The sequence below is a fragment of the Cryptomeria japonica genome, chromosome 7 (assembly GCF_030272615.1).
Source record: "Cryptomeria japonica chromosome 7, Sugi_1.0, whole genome shotgun sequence".
In the NCBI taxonomy this organism is placed as follows: domain Eukaryota; kingdom Viridiplantae; phylum Streptophyta; class Pinopsida; order Cupressales; family Cupressaceae; genus Cryptomeria; species Cryptomeria japonica.
This window is the reverse complement of record NC_081411.1, coordinates 404851555-404873318: the sequence shown is the minus strand read 5'-3', so window position 1 is coordinate 404873318 and position 21764 is coordinate 404851555. Positions and strand designations below refer to the sequence as shown.

The 21764-nt window shown below is 36.0% G+C and overlaps 1 protein-coding gene across 5 annotated transcripts in view; it reads left to right on the top strand.

Annotated features, from left to right (window-relative positions):
* LOC131053445 (uncharacterized) overlaps positions 1 to 21764 on the top strand; it is a 153529-nt gene that overhangs the window by 116648 nt on the left and 15117 nt on the right. For 4 of the 5 annotated variants that reach the window (XM_057988073.2, XM_057988056.2, XM_057988067.2 and 1 more), the window contains exon 10: positions 3791 to 3910. In XM_057988073.2, coding sequence (XP_057844056.2) covers positions 3791 to 3910 — 120 coding nt within the window. Of the gene's footprint in view, positions 1 to 3790; positions 3911 to 21764 lie in introns of those variants that run through there. The other variant, XM_057988082.2, reaches the window with a different exon arrangement.

Here is a 21764-nt window from a genome sequence, read left to right as displayed (position 1 = left end):
GATGGATCCAGTTGACTACGCAAGGCACTTTACAATCAGCAAGGTGTAAGTAGTATGGATGTACGGATTTCACCATTGATCATGCAAAAAGTTCTTCCATTCATATAAACAACATGAAAATTAAATGAGAAGTAGAGACCATGCAAATTGTCAAATCAACATATGAATTTCATCATATCTTCAATGAAGTTTACATGCTTCTTACAACAAAGTCTTGGCAACAATCTTTGCCTTCTCTTTCTACTCTACTCTAATTGCTAACAATCTGCTACTAAACTCTTAACTATTTTCTATTCATTATTAACCTTTACAAATGAAGAAGTGGAGCCTTGTATAGTGCTCTCATTACAATTGAGTGGCTCAGATTGATTCACAATCAATGGCCAAGATCAAAGGATAGAAACCCTAATTAGGGTTTGTTACACCCATTACAAAGCATTTAATGCTTGACCAATGATAAAATTACATTTTATGGGACACATCCTTCCTTGAATTTTCGACCAAAAGATGACAATGGTAGGTGTATTGAACTTTGTGCCCATATGGTAGTTATCTCTTTGTTGGATAAGTTAGGTACATTGAATTTGGATGCCTTATCTTAGAATGATATGATTGGATAAGTGATGAATGGGTGCCACCTCAACTTTCTTGATCTTTGTAACTCATCACTTGCACTTCCTCGTGGTCATCTCACTTTTCATTGTCTTGTTTGGGAATTCCACCTTAGTGCTGCATTTGATGTAGACCTTGTGATGCTTATGCTTGATCCTTCCTTCTTGTCTTGAATATATTGATCTTCATTGTATAATATTATCTTCTCCATGCAGTGGAAATCTTTCATTCCAAGCTTGGAGTCTTCTTGTGTTCCCCTTGATGTAGATGATTCCCACTCTTGCCTTATAGTCTATGATGATGATCCCATCAACTGTCTTGTAGAGACTTGAAGTGTTGCAATGTCTTCCTTGGGCCCTTGTCTTTGCTTATGTGGTGGAATATTGATGTTGTATGTGAGCTGATAAGCCTTCATCTTGGAGCTGATGCTTAGCACTCGCTGCTAAATCCTCCCATAGCTTGAATCTCTTTCTCTAGCTCATCTTAAAAGTTTTGTGTTTGATCCTTCGGGCTTCGATTCGCCCTCTTGCACGTGAGTGATGTTCCTTCCACGCTTTGAAGTCTTGACTCTCATCACATTCCTTTGCATGTTCATCCCCCTTGCATCAAACCTGGAAACAAACATAACTTGAATCAAAACATTGTAAAAAGTACTTAATCAAGCTTTTCACTACCTTCGTTAAATTTGGAAATGAATTTTCTGATCATGGAAACATCTGATCTTGAGTCTGATTTTGTTTCTCAGGCTTGATTTATGTCTGATTTCTCACTTTTATATGCCTGATTTGATAGGTTTCAGGTCTGAGACATACCTGATCTGCATTGGTTTCAAGGTGGCAAAGGAAGTGGAAGTGGAAGGAGCATTTTCAGCCATTCATCACTTGTTGATTAACTTGCTATTCCATTCTTTTGTCATGGATCAGACTTTGATAGCCTCTTGGAAGTGTTCTAGCAAATGTTTAAATGCCTCACCCTTGCCTTGAATGTAAAATCGCATTTCCTTATCCTTAGTTCGCACATTTGGGGGTCATAGGAAGCCTCAATGCTTAGGTTGTGCTTTTGGGCCTTCATTGGAAGTGATCAATCCTTAGGTCGTGGTTTTGAGCCTTCATTAGAAGTGATCAATCCTTATCCAAGCTTGCTATTGATTAAGCTTGCAACATCCCTTTAACAACACACTTGGCAAGATCATGATCTTCTTTCAAGCAATAAAATAGACAAGGCTTAGTTCGTTGATTTAGAGCCTTATTGGAAGAGTCAAGTCTTAGTTCGTGTTTTTGGATCTTCATCGGAAGTCTTAGTTCATGCTTTTGGGGCTTCATTGGAAGTCTTCCCAAAATGGCAACATCCTACCTTGATCCCTTTGTTCTGATCTTCTTGATGGTAATTTGAACTCTAGCCTATCCTTCCTTGAAATTTTGACTCTATAAAACAAGTTAGCCTTCAAATTTAACATTTCATTTCTGGCTCAACAAGTAAAAGATGATGATCAAATGGAGTGATCATCATGGATCGTTCATTTCTAATTGACCTCACTTCATCCTAAAGAGAGAGACATAACTTGATTACCTCCTAACCACCTAAGATACTACACCTCTTCCAAGCACAAGGCTAATCTACAACTACCAACGACTTAACCTAAGATAGCTAACCTAGAAAGCGAAAAAGAAGTGGGGGTCCCCATTTGCAATGGGGCGATGTGTGAAAACGTCACACTAGGTACCAATGGGGACTTGGAGGCACTTTAATCATGTGTTTTTCCAGTAACAAATTGACATCAAAGTGTCTAGGGGTGCACCTAGGTGTTGCATTAGACCTTTTCTTTTAATTTCACATTGACAATTTGACACTTAAACTCCTTGGGACATGTTTGAATACTTGGGAGCACTTTTTCATGTTTTCACTTTTTTCATGTTGTGCAAGTGACATTTTGGCATTTAAGGTGCTAGGTGCATGCTCAAGGGGTTAAGTGTCACTTTTTGGTCTATTTGAGTTTAACATTTTGACATTCAAGTGGCTAGGAGAGCCCAAAAGACCAGTTGTCCCTTTTTGATCTATTTTGTTGTTGGATCTTGCCAATTAAGTGGAATAAGGTTGTAGTTTGAAGTGGACCTACTATAGCTTTTTCACTCTTAACTAATGTGAGTAAAAGTGTCTTTTCAGTTTCTAGGATGTTTTTCACCGTCAAAAGTGTCTTTCGACTTGCAAGCTTTTTCACCCTTTAAAGCACTTTTGATGTATCAAGCCCTAATTCCACTGGAACTTCACTTAAAAGTGACATTTCTCCTCATCAATGCATTCCTATGCACCTAGGGAACATTTTAAAGTGTTTTGATCTCCAAGTATGACACTATTTCTTTTCTGCATGCTTTGGATCATTTGTGTACCTTTCTCAACTTGAAATCTCTGAACAGTATATTGTCTTTGTCAAGTCGTGTCTCGGAAACCTTGATGATTGTTTCTTCACCTTAGAATAACTTTTCCGTTCCTTCATCATCCAAGTTTCCATGTTCACCTTGCCTGATGCACCGAATAATTTCTTTAATTGTCCTACAAAGATGCTAGCTAAATATGACAATGACAATTTTGTTAACCACTAGAGATGAGGACTTAAGAATGGCTTACAAACAAGAAGACACATTTTTTTGGCTTGACATTTGACTCATGATTTTTTTTTGCATGGGTACAACTGATCCAAGCAAGTTTACAGGTGTACTTTCAATTAAGCTATATCGTAGCAGATGCTGACTTGTTAATGCTCTGTTCATTGTCATGTTTAATAAAAGTTTTTAGAATGTATTTGACATGGTTGTGTGCGATTTTGAAAAAGTAAGTTATCTTGGACATAATTTTCCTATATATCACTGGAAATCCCCTTGGAAATAGAACTGGCATTCTTTTACATAATGAATTCTTAATATTTTCCCTTTGAAATTGTGCATGTTGTATTTTATGCTTACTGGCATGAAATAACTATTGAATGGAATATCCAAAGAAAAAGAAAACTAAAAATATTTATTTCTGATTAAGGGCTTGTAGCATTGAATTTGTTGTTAGCTTGGGTTACATTCTGTAAGATTGTACTTGAGTAGGTATGAAGTGTGAGATAATATAATACAAAAACAGTATACTTGAGTACATCATATGCCTTATTTGTTTATATGTATGATGCAATCAGGTTAGGGAGCTTGTTGGTCGGTTTCCTGCAGTTGTACCTCTGGCTTTAATATTGAAACAATTCCTAACGGACAGAAGTTTGGATCATTCGTATTCTGGTGGTTTGAGCTCATACTGTCTGGTAAGCTGTGCTGCACAAGTATGGTATTTCGATTTTTTCTAATTGAATCATATCCCTTTATCTTTCAACATCGATTGGCATTCTTCCTTTATATTTGTCTCTGTCCTTTTTGGGTGAGGCATTTTGATGGAGTTACTTCATAATCATTTCTTAATAATTAATATCTACAAGGCCTCCCTAATATCCTTTTCAGGGTTCTTGATTGTTTCATATTATTCACATATATTCTGTCAAGGTGCTTAAAAATTGAAAATGATTCTTATTTTCTGCTGATGACAACAATGGGCTTATGTGTAGAAAAAATTTCTATGACAAGAAACATACACCTCAGACACCAAAAATTTGAGAGAATACATAAATCTCACTGATACTGCAGTATGAGTGATACATACATGAGGTGAGTGAGAGTTGGGCTGTCATAACACCCTTACATGATATATATATATATATATATATATATATATATATATATGCAGCTTAAAAGGAGGAATTAAGCTTGGAATACCACATTGCGTCATATAGACAATAAAACTACCATAAACTCTTAATTTCATTTAAAACTTAAATGATAAAATATTCATTGTTCAAACTTCAACTTTAGTATTAAACTAAAGCATCAAATGGATTTTCTAAATTTTTTGTATCATTATATATATGCAGCTTAAAAGGAGCAATTAAGCTTGGAATACCACATTGCATCATATAGACAATAAAACTACCATAAACTCTTAATTTCATTTAAAGCTTAAATAATAAAATATTCATTGTTCAAACTTCAACTTTAATATTAAACTAAGCAATTAGTTTTCAGCATCAAATGGATTTTCTAAATCATTAGTATCATTATCATCATTGACATTAGATGATGTAGCAACATTTGAAGAAATACAAACAATGCCACTGCCACTTGCACTAAAGAGTTACAGGTGATGCATATCCAAAGCGAGATATTCATTGTTCAAACTTCAACTTTAATATTAAACTAAACAATTAGTTTTCAGCATCAAATGGATTTTCTAAATCATTAGTATCATTATCATCATTGACATTAGATGATGTAGCAACATTTGAAGAAATACAAACAATGCCACTGCCACTCGCACTAAAGGGGTGCTCGCTTTAGGACTCTTCAAGTGCATCATCATAAGAAGTGGAAGTATCCAAATTACTATTGAATAGCTCCATATTCCACAATTTTGTGTTCCCTTTCTTGTAACCATGTTTGTGTGGACGGAGGCACAAGATGGAATGCACATACACTAAGTTTTCTACCCTTTTTGGGTGCAGTCTGTTGCACTTTATTGAGTGGATGAAAGAATATGTGCTCCAATTCCTTTTAGATGGAGATGAACTTGCAGCATATGAAGACAAAGTAGAGAGATAGAATTATACACAATAAAAATAATTGAAAAAAAAAACAAAAAAACTTTAAAGATTATCTTTTTAATTATTAAACTTGTGATAAAATTTGGCTTGTGAGGGGTTGTAGGTGGTGGAATTGTTGGCCATAGAAGTTTCACCATCTATGAACATCCTTGTTGAACTTACCATGAAGAGCCTCAATACTTTGACCATTAGAGTGTACAAAATCATTGACCTCACTCGTGACTACATCTTACAAATCAAGAGCATGGGAGTCTATGACATGCTTCCTTGTACCTTTCAACATCATCATAATCTATATATGAGGCAAATCTTGTTGGCATAGAAAAAAATCTCAACACTACAATATTTTGGATTGAATGCAAAGGAAAGAAGATGTAATGAGCCAGTCATTATTTTCCGTCCTTTTACAATAACCGTATGCACTTGTTTGGAAATAGTTTTTTTTTGGGTATTGCTCTTTTCCGTTTATGATGGTTATCATCTTCTCAACCATCGAGTCGATGCCATCAAATATTTCTCTCAAGCAAGGCTTGTCCATAATGTAATGAATCATGCCCAAAATTCGCTTGGTGAAACAAAGGAGATACTTCACATGATCCTACCAAGAGGTATTTGAGATCATCCACTTAATATTTGTTGCTCTTCTAGTGTTGCTTTGCCTCTATATGGATCAAGTTTGGCTAATAACTATGTTATAAAGTTCCTATTGAACCTTCACAAATCATCTTAAGAATATTGTGTTAAAAGGCAAAATGGGTCTTTGCAACCTATTCCAGAAAAATAAATTAAAAACAAACTTTAAAGAATAATTATAATTTACAATCAAATTAAGTTACTAAGTTTTAACTCTTCAATTGCTCTTTTTAGCAAGTGTCATGAAACTTTAGAAGTTGCATCAATCTCTATATACCAGTCTATTGCTGTATCACTCAGGTTGTTGGAAATGCTTTTAGCCAATAGGTTCTATTGTCTTGGTGGTTAGTTATCCATATTGTTTTGCACATTTTGCAATGCCATACATATCCTTTGATCAGCTACTTGTAAATTTTGGGAGTTTCAGCCTCTCACATTCAGACTTGTCGAGGGGGGCACCATCTTTCATTCTTGATGCAACCTTTGTGATGGGAACCTGGTTGGGCAGTTTTGATTCGTATGTTTTGGTGCTTCTCTTGCACTCTCAACCACGTGAGAATCCTCTACTTGTCCTTCCTCAGTGTTTTGCATGCTTGGGTTGCCCTTGGAATCCTTCCTGTGCTCCCTTTGTCCAAGAGTTTGAGGCTCAGATCCTCTGACTATCAACTCTTTTGTAACTAATAGTTCTTCAATGTGTCAAATATTGTTGTCGTATATTTCAGAGAGTGAGATTGCAGACTTGTCTTCCCACTCTTCTTCCTCAGGTGGTAATTGTACAAATGCTTTCTCAACTTGATTGCCAAGGTCCACATATGCTTTGTTAGGGAGTGGTAAGTGCCTCGCTATTCCTTCCCACTCTACCTTTGTGTATTCTTTTATCGGAGGAGTCTTTTTCTCGTCCCAACTATGAATTTGACTATTGCCCAGGCTTTTACTCCATTCTTGGGATGGACGTGGCTTTTTGTCAAAAACCCTTCGGTTTCTTCAACTATTCCCTTTAGTCTTTTTATTCTTTCCCTTTGTTCCCTTATTCTTAGGGGCCTTAGAACCTTTTTCTCCAGTAGTTGATGACCATTTTGTGATCTTTTCCCATCCTTATTTGGATATAAGGGTATTAATTCCAAGAAGTATGTTGTCGATAGGTGTCATGTTCTTCCTGTCTGTTCTTTCCTTGTATTATTGTAGTATTTGCTGACAACTTTGTTGTTGCTCTTTTTTGATCTTGTAAAAGTATAAAATATTGTGCAAGGAGTCTTTGTAGCTGGTTCAAGAGATGGTCATGTGGGTGTCTCTTGGTGGCTTCACTTCAAATGTGCTCCTTGATGAATATGTCCCACAGGCTTTAGAAGATCTTGTGTGACATTATCTTCTCTTTCTTTATTAGTTTGTATTGGTTCTTCCACTGTCTGCCCATTTGTATTGCAATTTTCATGATCTCACTTTGTACTCTACTAGGATTCTTGTAGACAGTGGTGCCAAATGTTTACTAACTTTTTCAATGAGCCTTGAATGGAACTGAGTAAATAAAACAAATAAAACAGAAATATAAATTATTAAAGGGTCACACCAATAAATCGCAAGAAGCAATTTCAATATATCTATTCATAGGCCTTATATTAATTTCATTTAGCGAATGTCCATACATGCGGTCCCTTTTCTCGTTTACATTAGAAGTATATAAAGTGGCCAACGGTTTCTAAGAACAACCAACTATTAGCAACTAGTGATTGCTTATTGTTGGAATGCGTCCAGTGTCTTCCCTTGGGCTTTGTGACATGTTTTAACAGCCTCGTATGAGATCCTTAATTGGTATGGTAGTGGTTTCTTGAATAGGTGCATCTTTTGGGAGAAACAACCAGCTCAACTCCCTTCAAGTGGTATTAGAATGGGGTCACAAGTTTGAATCCCCTTGGGTAACACTGAGGTAGAGATTGTTGGAATGTGTCCAGCGTCTTCCCTCGGGATTCATGACATGGTTAACAACCTCCTATAATATCCTTAAGTGGGATGGTAGTGCTTTCCTGAATAGGTGCATCTTTTGGGAGAAATGGCCAGCTCAACTCCCCTCACTTACATCCTAGAAACTAATTATGTTGACTAACAAAAAATAAAAGAATTATTTTACTAACTACAATCAAGACCTACAGCCTTTTAATGTAGCTCTCTTCGTTGTAGCAAGATTCATTGCCTATGTTTGATTTATTTGAACTTTATACTTAGTTTGTAGAAGTTTTAAATACATATCAGGTATTAGAACTCTGAATTTCATAGCTGAGGCATAGAGTTTGTTTTGTTTATATGCTTTTGAACTGCTTTTTGCAACAGGAACATTAAATTAGTATCATTGTTTTCATTTGGCTATTATGAGTGTGAAAATTAGATGAAGATGGAAAAGGAGAATATGGATGAAGTAGTTCCTTCTTTTCAAGATCTATCTTCCACTTCGTCAAAATTTGTTAATCAAATTGTTGCAATGACGAAGAGGCTATTCATAAATGAATCAGAAAATTGAAAAAGGTAGTGAAAGAGAAAAATGTTAAATTATTAAAGGAAAATGATGAGGATTTTGAATCACCTAGAAGGCTAGGACGTAGAAGAAGAGAAGCACATAGTTTCAAAGATGACATTGTTGGCTGGAATAAAAAAGACAAGAAAGCTTACCCAATGTAAGAGTTGATGAGGGCATTTTATGCATGCTCTTAGCTTTTGAAGAGGTATATATCATTACAAAGATTATATGAGCCTTTAGAGAAATCGGAGGATTCAGCAGGCTAAGAGTAGGATGTTTAAACAAACTAGAAGAGATTTGCCTTAGTGGTCATAACAGCTACAAGTGGGCGTGCCTAAATTCTTAGGTAGGGAAGATTCAGAAGTACCTGCTATTTGGGTAATAACTTAAATCAACTATCTTTAGATTCACTCAAGTGAAGGAACAAGATAAAAGTGATTTTGCTACTTTTTTGTGAGAATATGAGGTACCTAATTTATGGTAGACAATTAAGCAAACATACAGTAAAGAATAGATATCCAAACCCTTAAATAGGAGTTAATAGGCGGACTACAAGGAGCAATTTTTTTCACAAAATTTGACTTAAGGTCTGGTTAGAATAAGAAAAGGATTAGACCTGATTGAAAATGTACATGGTGTGTGTGTGTACCAACAATGAAAATCGGATAATGCAGGCAGGTGCTGAATCGAGTATTTACTGATAATGCGGGCAGGTGCTGAATCGAGTATTTACTTGTTGAAGCTAGGCTATTAGCTCAATTTGATAGAATGTGACAAAGAATGGTCATCGGGCCTTTGTTGAAGTCACTTTTGTGGACAATTTGTGTCAATGGCCCCTCATGGTGTATCTTACGTAGTCAAAATTAGGAAGAATAGATCATCTGTTATTGACTTACAAATTTGGAATGATTATTGGTGCTGTATTCATGAACAAATTGGTTGGTATAGTGCATTACTCAATGATCTTGTGAACTTGTTGAAGTGCTAGCCAAGAATGAAGTGACAATCCTTTGGGGCTAGTTTGTTGTCTGCTAGCCTGTCCATGGTAATATGGCACATTTGGAATTAATGCAGCAAAATAATCTTTGATGGGAAATAATGGGTCAAGGATATCACCAAATTTTTATTGCTAGTAATTAGTGAATTAATTATGGCTATATTCAAAGAAGCTGATACAAGATCTCTATCATTCATGTTGGAAATATTGTCATTGATGTCAAAGGAAATCAGTGGAGATTGTTGGAATGTTGCCATTGATGTCAAAGGTAAGAATATCATTAGTTGTTAAGGAATTGGATAGCCGTGATTTATATCAAAGAACAAAATACACAAGCCAAATGGAATTGATGTCATTTAACAAAAGTTTTGAAAGGTTATTTGACATGAGTCGGTGATCAAAGACAATAGAGACAAAAAAAATCTAGATTAAAACAAGACAAAGACAGCGACAATTAAAGTGGAGAGACTCAAGGACATGAATAATAAAATGATCAGTGATCAACAAAGCAGCAACTTAATGAAAATAGTGACTGAGAAAGTATATTTACAGCGATGAGTATAGTGTCTAAAAGGCAGCACTAAAGACAAAGAACAAGGCAGCATTGAGACTCCATAAAGAATCCCTGGTAATAGCTGGTGTATATGTTAATTATAAACAAGGAACATAAAGAAATTTATATCATTAACTAACTAATGCAGTAAGGAACAAGCCCGATAAAGATTAAGAGAGGAACAATGATTCATTAAGCTAATACATTAGTGACCTATATCATTGGCAGCAAACTTTTGGTCATGGAAGACAGCGATTGTATTTGTTGAAGCAGCGACTTCATTGAGGGGTTAAAGATGTTAATGAAAGCAATGAACTGTTCATGCAACGAATCTTGCTTAGGGAATGAAAGTAATCTCATTATAGAACAGTGATAAAGAAGGATTGGCAAAACATTAAGGATGCTGGGTGACTCATCAAGAAATCCAATTATTATACTGAACAAAAGTCAGATTTATATATAATAGAGCAACGATTGTATTTGTGTTTATGTGGCTGTGATTATATTAGAAACAATTATAATCATCTAAGAGATATTAAAGCAATGGACTAATGATCAGCGATAAAGCAATTGCAAGGAGTTTCTATACAGCTATTCAAATTATGGACAGCGATTTGATGGATCCAACTGGTGTATTCCTTGAAGCAGTTCAACAGCTGATTGGGAATATTTGAAAGGAAGGAAAGATTTCAGGAAATGTACTGTAGTGAGTATACTATCACAGCAATAGTGATTCAATGAATATAAAGGTGGCAAATTCACAAGAATGAGTATGTTGTAAAATGACGAAGATAAAGTGAGAAATAAGAAGTAATAAATGACAGCGATTATTGGAAAGAACATCGATCAAAGGAAGCTTGTTTATTCGCAGGGACTGATATAAAGGTGGCAGTATGAGATGCCTTATAATCCAGATGATATTTTGGTGCAGTGTGAAGGATGCAAAGATTGGTTTCAGCTTTCAACCATCGGTTATGATAGAAACAAATTCATAAACAATAAATGGCTTGTTTTGAGCATTGACACGTAAATAAGGAGAACAACAACTCATATGTTTAAAGACAACGACTTTATTAAGTCATTATTTGTTTACAAAAATTCATAACAGCGATTTCTAAGAATTCATGATAAACAAAGAAAACAATATGGTACGATTAGTTTGATTGCCGCTTATTTGTCAGAATAAGCGATCAAATAAGTTTAATAAAAGAGTGAAAGCATTTGATAAAGCCCAGCGATGAATATGAATATAATCGCCCATGTAAAAAGATTGATGCACATTTGAAAGATAGTAATTAGTATGTGAAGTCGGCAATTAAGAAGTGAAGAATTATTAATCTCCAGCAGCTGGTTTTCTCAAAAGGTGCGTTTTTAAATAAGACATTTTTATTGGAATAATTAAGATTTATGAAGAGTTAACATACTCTTTTTAAATGATGCATTTAATGATTGAAAAGACATCTCTCTTTTAAAAGAGATATCTATTCTAAAAGCTACGTCTCTTAGAAATAAGAAGATACATAAATGAATTAATTTGATGAGAAGTTGATGTAGTTGTGTGTGATACAAAAATATATAACTCAGAAATCTGCAGGAAATTTTGTAAAAAAGGAATAGATGAATATTAAAATAAGAAGTTATGTCTCTTCTATTCAAAGGGCATGACCTTTTGATATAAAGGGATATATATAGGGAAAGATTGAACATAGTTTGAGTAGAACAAGAGTAATATGAAGAAGTGTGAGGTGTGGAGAATGAAGTATATATATATATATATATAATATATGACTGTGCATATGTTCTTTGAAGACAATTAATCACTATACTAGACTGTTGAAAGGCTGTAAATGAAGACATCTTATCAGGTTTGGAAGAAGATATGTGCAAGTGTTTGTGGCTGTATATAAATGCTCCTTGAAGACAAACATCATACATACATATACCCAGTTATAAGAAGGTTGTAAGTGACAATAATATATCAGACTTGTTGAAAGAAATGATTGCAGATTAGAGTCAAGTAGTGATCAGATTTATTGAAAGAAATTCCAGTGGGTTGGTGCTCACAAAATTCAGATTTGGGAGTTGGTGCTTCCAGTGGGTTGGTGCTCACAAATTCAGATTTGGGAGTTGGTGCTTCCAGTGGGTTGGTGCTCACAAACGTAGGGGTTGGTGCCTCTAGTAGGTTGGTGCCTACAAACATTGTAAAAAAAGATATTTATAAAAGCATTTATTGCCATGGTTTTCTCTTGTAAGGGTTTCCACGTATATATCTTGTGTTCTATTTGTGTTCATAGTAGTTAGATCTCATGTGAATAATAATACACAATGAATATGTTTATGAGATAAGTTATATGCTTGTGATAAAAGTTCAAGAAGTAAAAGTTTGTTAATATACTGATTCACCTCAGTATATTCTTGTGCTCTTCAATTCATACAATAGGATGAGCAAATAATGAAAAAATGGAATATGATTATGATTTCCCCTAAGTTGCCGGTACATGCATGGGATATGGGTACACAAGTATAGCATTTTTTTTTCCATTGGGTATAGTACATTTGGGTATATATATATATATATATATATGTACATACTACATATATAGATACATACACATACACATGCATATACACACACACACACACACACACACACACACACACACACACATATATATATATATATAAACATATATACATACATATACATACATATACATACATAATGTACATACATTCATACATAAAGGACGATTTTTGCAATCTTTCCATCCATCCAAAACAATAAAAACTCTAGTTTCAATCCAAGAATCCCTAATTGGTTTGAGTGGTGTCTCTACTAAATTCTTTTCTCTTGCCAACAAGGTGGTGCACAACTTTTCATATCCAGGACTTGTGGAACCAGAAGGTGTGCATTGTTGATTGCCGCCACCATTTCTTGCAAATATGGTGATTTCAACAGGTTGGAAGGAAGATCATTGGCATAAATGCAACTTGCAACTTTTTCCTCTGAAATGTCTCTTGCTTTATTTTTAAATGCCTTGTCCAATGGGCCTTTTTTGTGGGAAGGAGTGGGATCTTCTACTTGGATAGAGGGTATCTCTAAGAAAGGGTGTTGGGAGGTCATTACTGTTTGAGAATTTGTTGGTAAAGTTATTTAATTCTTCTTTATTGAAGGAGGAATCTTAGTTTTTCTCTTTCAACCATAGCATCAGCTTCTTGTTCTCTTATGAATGATGCAATTTCTTCCTTTGACAACCCCTTCTTATTTGGCCATTCACATACTCTAATCCCTTTTTCCCACCAATGCCACAAAAGTGAAATCTCAAAGTAGGTTTTACACATTACAATTCCAAAGGTATCCCCCACCTCTTGGAAGTTCAAGCATTGTAGTATGTCTCCATAAAGTAGATGCTTTATCCATTTTATATTTTTTGTTTGCATCCACACTCAGTGAACTTGAACTACTGGTCATTCTTGCAATCTGATTTTGCTATGATAAGAAATTATACAGTTTTAAATTAGAAAAAAAGATAAATAAATGCAACCCTACAATATATACAAACTAATGAAATTTCAAAACAATGAGCAAAAAACATTTAACAAATAGTAAAATATGTTTCTTTTTTTTTCCAAAAACTTTTAATTTTTTTTGAAAAAATTAATAAAAAACTTTAAAAAATTTATTAAAAGACTAGAGAATATGGTAAAATGCTTACCTTATGTAATGCCATGCCAAGGAACCCTCGAGGATAAGAGTTAAATACACAAAAGAATGCATGGAAATATTATTTTTAGAAGTGATTAAGTGTAACACATGTATCATATACAAGTTCCAAAGCTCAATCCTCAAGAACACAACATTGTGTCGGTGTAGGACATTGCGTGAGCAAAAAACTTATCACAAGAAACATCAACTAAACATGGGGAAAGGTCTCCAAACACCTAAGACAAGGTTAATAAGGTGATTAGAGTCACACAAGACCCTTCCCAGAGTTGGAAGGCTTGATTTGAGGAACAAGAGTCAAGACCTTCTACTAGGTCCTAGGTGTCACCAATGGGTTCCAACAGGCATCGACTTGCACCCAAACACCATCGACACCACTCAACTCACCTTAAAACAACTCAAGATACCTTTGAGGGTTCCTAGACACTACTAGCCTTGAAACACAACTGAAACAGAGTCAAACAGACACTTCAATCTCTTGGAAACCCTATTGGACTAAATTGTAGGACTAGGGCACCGAAATTGGACATAGGCATTTAGAAAGGACACCTATGCACTAGGAGGACATGTGCGAGGTGTTCTAGTGTCCCAAACTCATGCTAGTGTCCCAAATTAGTGCATCTATCTTTTTTTTGTGTTGGCGTGCTCCGAGATTGGTGACTCACGTTGTCCTTTGAGACACGCATTTGTCCTGAATAGTAAGCTTCTTGGTTGGATAGAATGGACCCCTAGATGCCCCAAAGACATTGGTGAAGACCAAATACCTATACAACACTTGAATCAAGAGAATTTGACAAAAAGGTGTATGTCAACAACACTTCCGATCACTAGGTTACACCTACAAGTGTAGGCGGAAATCAGGTGGACCCTAATCATCCCCAATCCACCCTAAACTTCCCAAATTTGCTTCCAACGTTCTCAGACAAGGCCCAATTACCTAAAAACCACGTGGGGACACTTTGCAAGGCCATATTGATTGTCCATAACGGACCTAGAATAATTGTTACACTTGAATCCTACTCGGATTCACTCGAATTCAATCAAATTTGCAAGACAACAATGAGAGGGGACTAAGACACACTCAAGACACCACATGACACCAACTAGGTTCATTTAAGCACCAAACAAAGTGTTCCTACAAACCAATTCAAGATTAACACAATGAGCTTGGAGATGATAGCATAATCAAACGTGTCCAATACCAACACCGACACACATAAACTAATCAAACCATATCCAATATCAAATGATATACATCAAACTTCTAATGGAGTGTCCAATATACAATCACATAATTACATTGCCGATCCTCCAAGCTAAGTCCTCTGATCCACAATAGTGGTTTGGACTGCCACCCAACCATATGGAACCCTTAGGTCCACCCCTTATGTTCGCAGAGAAAGACACACAACCCAAACATTCAAACAAGAAGGCATATGGGATAAGGTATACACGTATGCCTACATGGAGTAAACACCCAACATGAACAACACATATCAAACATGAATCATAATGCAATATCAAAGGAGAAATGCCAACAACAATACGTCACCATCATCATAGAGCAACATCAAATAATTAAGGTGCCGAGTCACTAATAAGCCAACATTAGAAGGAAGAGCAAGCATCCTCAAATAACATCACTAAAGACAAGTAGGCGTTATCAATGAGCAACACCAAATTTGCCATAAGGCACAATAGTGCAACACAATAATTGAAATGAGCAACAACAATAAATCTCTTAGGTGCTACTTAGACTACTAGGGCTGAATACGAGAGTGCTAGTGTAGGGAGTGTCATCGTGTGTGCTCGAAGGGATGGCACCACATAGAACCAAGTAGTCCTCTCATGTGGACGAGGAGACTCAGTCATGCCAGATTTACGCTTCACGAACAGCCGGGCTTTCCCAATACATCCTTAGCCTCATACTAGTGGTCAAGTCATGCAAGGGACATTCAATTATGTTATTTAATGTTTTAATCCATCCCAAGTTTTAATTAAGTTATCAATTGTCTTCTCTCACTTTCTAATGAGTTATCCTAGCAGCCATTGTGGGCCCCGACCCTCAATAAGAGCCACCCCCATAACTCACTCTAGCACCTAGTCCTAAGGCAAATCCCATTCACAGCGAATGAGGAAACAAATCAGATTCAATTCACAATGAATATCATATCAATTTCCATTTGCAATCTCAAGGCACATTTGCCCAATAAATCAACATTTTTCACATATACTTACAATTGCCTAATTTACCATTGTTGGTGTTGGAAATAAGCCACACCTGGACCGACGGTGGACTGGTCCAAGAGGGGCCAGTAGCTCAGTGGTAGAGCACTCCAGCAGCGTATGGAAGGTCCTAGGTTTGGGTCCTAGCTGGTCCATGTCTCAACATGGTATCAGAGCCAGGTCCAGGCTAGGAGCCCCAAGCACATGAGAGGTGTGGCTTAAGGGGGGGTGTTGGTGTTGGAAATAAGCCACACCTGAACCGACGATGGACTGGTCCAAGAGGGGCCAGTAACTCAGTGGTAGAGCACTCCAGCAGCGTATGGAAGGTCCTAGGTACGGGTCCTAGCTGGTCTATGTCTCAACAACCATAAACACACGAGGATGGATCGATTTGATGAAATTCCATACGTATAAACCATTGTTACACATTATATAAACATGTAAAAACCATCAAACTCCTCTTTTTGTTCATATATCAAATTTGGCTTAAAACCAGACCCATGGCCTTGCCACCATTGGCATTAAAGACCTCCAAAAGCTTCGAAAATCCAAAATGTAATCAATACCCATTGGTTCAAATATGAACATCTCATTCCAATGATAAAATTCACAATGCATGCAACCAATCTCAATTCTAGGGCAAGTATTTTGAGTTTTCAAACAAAATAAATCATTCAATGCATCAATCCATTCAAATCAAACTATGAAATTGCTCTAAATTATTTTGCTAAACCAAAGAAACAGACTAGAACCAAAAGGGATGAGTAAATTGGGAGAAATAAATAAAACCCTACATCAACTTGAGCAAATTTTCAAATTTGAAGATGAATGGACATAAAAAATGGTTAAATGAATCTTTTGGATAGCAGGAAGGTCTCCTCATGAGCAATCCAACAGTTCAACACCCTCAAAATTCTTCCATTCCATTCACTCCCAACAAGTGAATCAAATCGAAGTGTAGTGTGGCTTGTAGAGGAAATTGCAATAAAAAATGACTAAGTTGTAAAGAAATCAGAAAACACTGAGGGGGGGGGCGGGGGGTGAACAGTATTTTCAGATAATTTTTTCATCTAATGCTCTAAACTGAAAGTAAAAGCACAAAGACACAGACATGAGATTTATCACATGGAGGGTGAACAGTATTTTCAGATAATTTTTTCATCTAATGCTCTAAACTGAAAGTAAAAGCACAAAGACACAGACATGAGATTTATCACGTGGAAAACCCAGGTGGGTAAAAAACCACGGTTCATAACAATACTCTCATAATCAGAAATGGGCACCAACCCTATTACAGAAGTGAGCTCCAACTCACTTTATGAGCACCAACTCATTACAAGGTCACAGACAATACTGAGCATCAACTCAAAACCAACTGTATTCAAGATGAAGAACTTTAGAAAGAATTAAAGGCTCTATGTTTAACTCAGAATTGAGTAAAACTCTTGAAACTCTCTTCTATGTCAAAACATCAGAAAATAAATACACCACACTATAAGACAGACATCAATAATCACTGTATACACAAATCATAGATGATATATTGCTGGGAAATTTGCTGCAACTTCAAAGTACGCCAGATCATATCTTTGCATTAATCACCACCGCTTAAAATTAGAATAGTAAAGTTATATATACTATCAATACTCAGCATACCTCCCTGTACACATCTGATAATTAAAAAAAAAAAACTTCTCTCACACAGAAAAACCCCATTACCCAGCACCTCAAAAAATATCAACTCATATCAAAACAAATTTCTGAGTTGAAATCATTCTTCAAGCCTGACAACTTCTGATTGGATTTTTCTGTACAAAAACGTTCCAGGCAGCCAAAAATATGATTCATTAACTGCAAAATACATCGCCCCTTTTTGTCTACATAAAGATAGGTCGAACTTTTATTTTTCAACTTCCATTACACCTCACAACCCTGCATTTCAAAGATTGAAGCTCGATTTAAAAAGAACAAAACTCAGAGCAGCACTTCGCTTCCCAAAAATACATGAAGTTATGTTTTTACAAGTCGACAAAACCATCAACTAGAAAAACGTGGCATACAACCCTTATAATGAAGTCACTTCTACAAAATAGCTCTGAAAAATCTTTAAAACACAGTCAACTTCCTTTTTGCAATAGCCAGATGATAACAAATATCAGCAGAAAGACAAAATGACAGAAGAAGTTTAACAAAGCCAGACAAAAACGCCTTGTCTTCAGAGAACTTCATCGACTCTGTATTAACTGACAACCCTGGCGCTTCAACTGAAAAACCAAAAGAAATGCTTCAGTTAAAAGAAACATTCTGACAGACGAATATCGCCCAGCACAAGAAAACAGCTCAAAACTAAGAAAAGAACGCCCAGTTTCAGTTACACTTCCTGACGTCTCTGTAAAGGCTCAGAAGAATATCACCTGGCTACATGATCGCCCAGCTACAGTTACAACTGCAGCACCACCTGACGTCTCTGTAAAGGCTCAGAAGAATATCGCCCAGCTACAGTGACAAGGATGCCACTTGTAGTCACACAAACTCATGAGACAAGCTGCTGAACAAGAAATTCAGATCAAAACACAGACAACTAGATAATGCTGACTGAAAAGAACGCTTACATCAATGACAAAATATATGCTACATAAGTGTCAAAATGCTCCCATTTCATATTATAAAAGCCCACTTTTGAAAAGAAATAAAAATAATAATAAATTAAACCATCACTTACAAACCAACATTAAAATCCCCCAAAAAGTCCAAATACTCCAATTTGGCAATTGCCTTCATTTTAAATACATATAAGGCATATTAAAACATTTAATTAATACATTGCCACAAAATAGTAAAACATCATTAATATATAATAAATGGAGCGATAAATTACAAATAAGCCAAAATGCTCAAACACTCTTTAGGGGCCAATTACACATGACAACTGGTGTCATGACCCGATCGGTGAAAGAATAAAAGAAAGAGCTGCCCAACAATCGTCAACATTCAAACCCAATGGTCACCAAATGGATAGCGATCCATATGAAGCAGTTATCTTTAATAAAAGATTGTGATAATTAATTAAGGAAATAATGGTGATAGCTTAACTACAACGATCATGTTATGGTAAATTGATGTTGTATTAAACAATGGAGACGAAGTCTCCGTAAATGGATTTACAAAGATGATGTTTTTAAATGAAACAATCGTGAACTGAAGACAGAAAAGGAAACTTCCTAAACTAACTAAGATGACCATTAAAGAAACACTACATTATTTAATACCCTCCCTTAATGGTCATCATCCTAACATCCCTACAAAAGACAATCTGCAGGTCTTTTGATCACAAACGCAAAGAAGGCTGCTCCTTCTCTTAGAACACTCTATTGCTGTTGAGACCCTCCTTGGACCTGCAGAATCTTAATGATCAAGATAACCAGAAACCTTCCAACCTGATGTTGGGAAAACAAAACATTGTCCCTCCCTGTAGCTAGAGACACCGAGAACAACTTCTCAAATTGAAACCCTGATTTTGAGGAAAAAGCGACAAACCCTTGTGCAGACCATTGCCCTAGCAACTCTAGGTGCATTCCAGAACAGCTGCAAGTAACCACGATTTTTGTGGGAAAAATCCGTCAAACCTTGACAACTAAAGTTACAAATCATCGTTTTTTTGGAAAAAAACGGTAAAAACCTTAAATCGGGAACACTCATGATTTTTGAGGTAAAATCAGGCAAAACCCAACATGATTTTTGAGGCAAGAAATCAAAAAGGATAAAAATTATAAAACCCATAGATATTTTTTGAGGATAAAAAATCTAAATCCACCGATTAAATTTTTTAAGGGACAAAAATTAAAAAACCCCAACAAAATTTTTTATAGGGGAAAAATTATTACAACCCGCCCACTAATTTTTTAAGGACAAAAATTAGAAAACCAGGAATAATTTTTTAAGGGACAAAATTATAAACCCACCCAAATTTTTTTGAAGTTGAAAAAATTATAGAAAACCCATCAGTAATTTTTATGGTGAAAAAAATTAGAAAAACCAATCATCGCACAAGGCAAACGCATAAATAGATAGCCAAGTCGCGTGCAAAGAACAAACTGTTAACACAGTAAAAAAAACTTTCATCGTGTAGTACACATTGCACGGAATACACTCGTCACAGCCGTCACAAAAAACCCATGACATTTGGAAAATTACTGAAAGCCTTGGAATCTGAAAACTTTGGGTGCAAAACAAACTTCACGCGAGAAGTAAAACCTGAGGTCGCTGCCAAAAAAACTTATTGATTGCAGGTTTTAGAAAAAAACGCGATTTCATGAATAGAAAAACATTGCGTGCATGAAGCAAGCTGGAAAATGTGACCAAAAAAAAATCGCCCAGTCGCGCGGGAGGTAGGAGAAAACAGACGTTGCAGGAAATCAGAAGAAAGTTGTGAAAAAAAAACGCCAAGGGAAGAAAAACACGGGCCCTTGAGAAAAACGGCTCTCCAAAAACATCTTTCTGAAATCGCGAGTAGCAGAGATGCCCAATAACACTTCTGTTGCAGCACATAGATTTACGATTTTCATAGAGAAAACCTAGAAATCGTGAGCCAGAAAAATGACACAGGTTGTAGGAAAACAAGCCCGTTAAAACCGTGACAAACGTGCCTCAGTAAATCCCGACGGAAAATGGCCCACAAAATCTGCGAAAAAAACCACCACAAAAACAGAGACGCATGGGTATGTCATGCACAGGCTGCGAACTCAAACACAGACGCACAAACCGATAAAACATGAGCTCAGGTAGGATTTGCAGACAAAAAGGGGTTAAAAAAACCCTCAGAAATGTGCTCTTCGTCCACAAACAAAAATCGCACAGACTGTTATGCCTTTGAATTTTTTTTCAAATGCCCACAAACTGAAAGCAGCAAATCAGTTTTTTTCAAAAAAGACACTTCAAATGTTTTTGGAAATTATTTCCAGGTAGAAGGGCTTACGAATATTTTATTAAAAAATTCGCCAAATCCTAAAAAATCCCATTGACCCGCTTTGATACCATGCTATGGTAAATCGATGTTGTATCAAACAATGGAGACGAAGTCTCCTTAAATAGATTTTCAAAGACGATGTTTCTAAATGAAACAATCGTGAATTGAAGACAAAAAAGGAAACTTTCTAAATTAACTAAGATGACCATTATAAAACATTACATTATTTAATAGATCAAGTGAAGGGCAGCGCTTCACTTAAAGGATAGTTTAATATTAATTAAATATTATAGACAGCAATCCTTATGGAGCATTAATAAGGGCTATTAATGTGGGGTCCGGTGCGATAACAACAATAACTTAATTAGTTATGAAGAGTCACCACCTTTGCAAGGATGGTGACCGCTGGGAGAGACAACCTCCCATTCATATTGAAGGGATATATATGCAGCACTTTGGTCATTGCGAGAGGCATTGAAGAATAGAGAATCAAAAGCATTCGATCAAACTAGAGTTTGCAGACTCAGAATAAATACATTAAACAGCAGTTTAACTTTATATACTTATCAACTATTGTGGTATGAAGTATAATGCATGGCAATATGGTTTGGCTGATTTTATATTTGTCCTCCATTTGATAGGAAGTAGGAATGTAGGCAGATATTCTGTTGCTTGTAATGTATGCATAATTAATAATGAAGTAGGAATGTATGTATTAATGTTGATGAAGATTCCTTTAAAGCTTATAGCCAATTAGCCACCCCATTGTGGAGGGGAGAATACATACAAGGAGTGCAAGCGGCATAAGAATCCATTCGAGTGGTAGTAACTCCAATAGGGGCTGGGAGGCTGAATGGTGA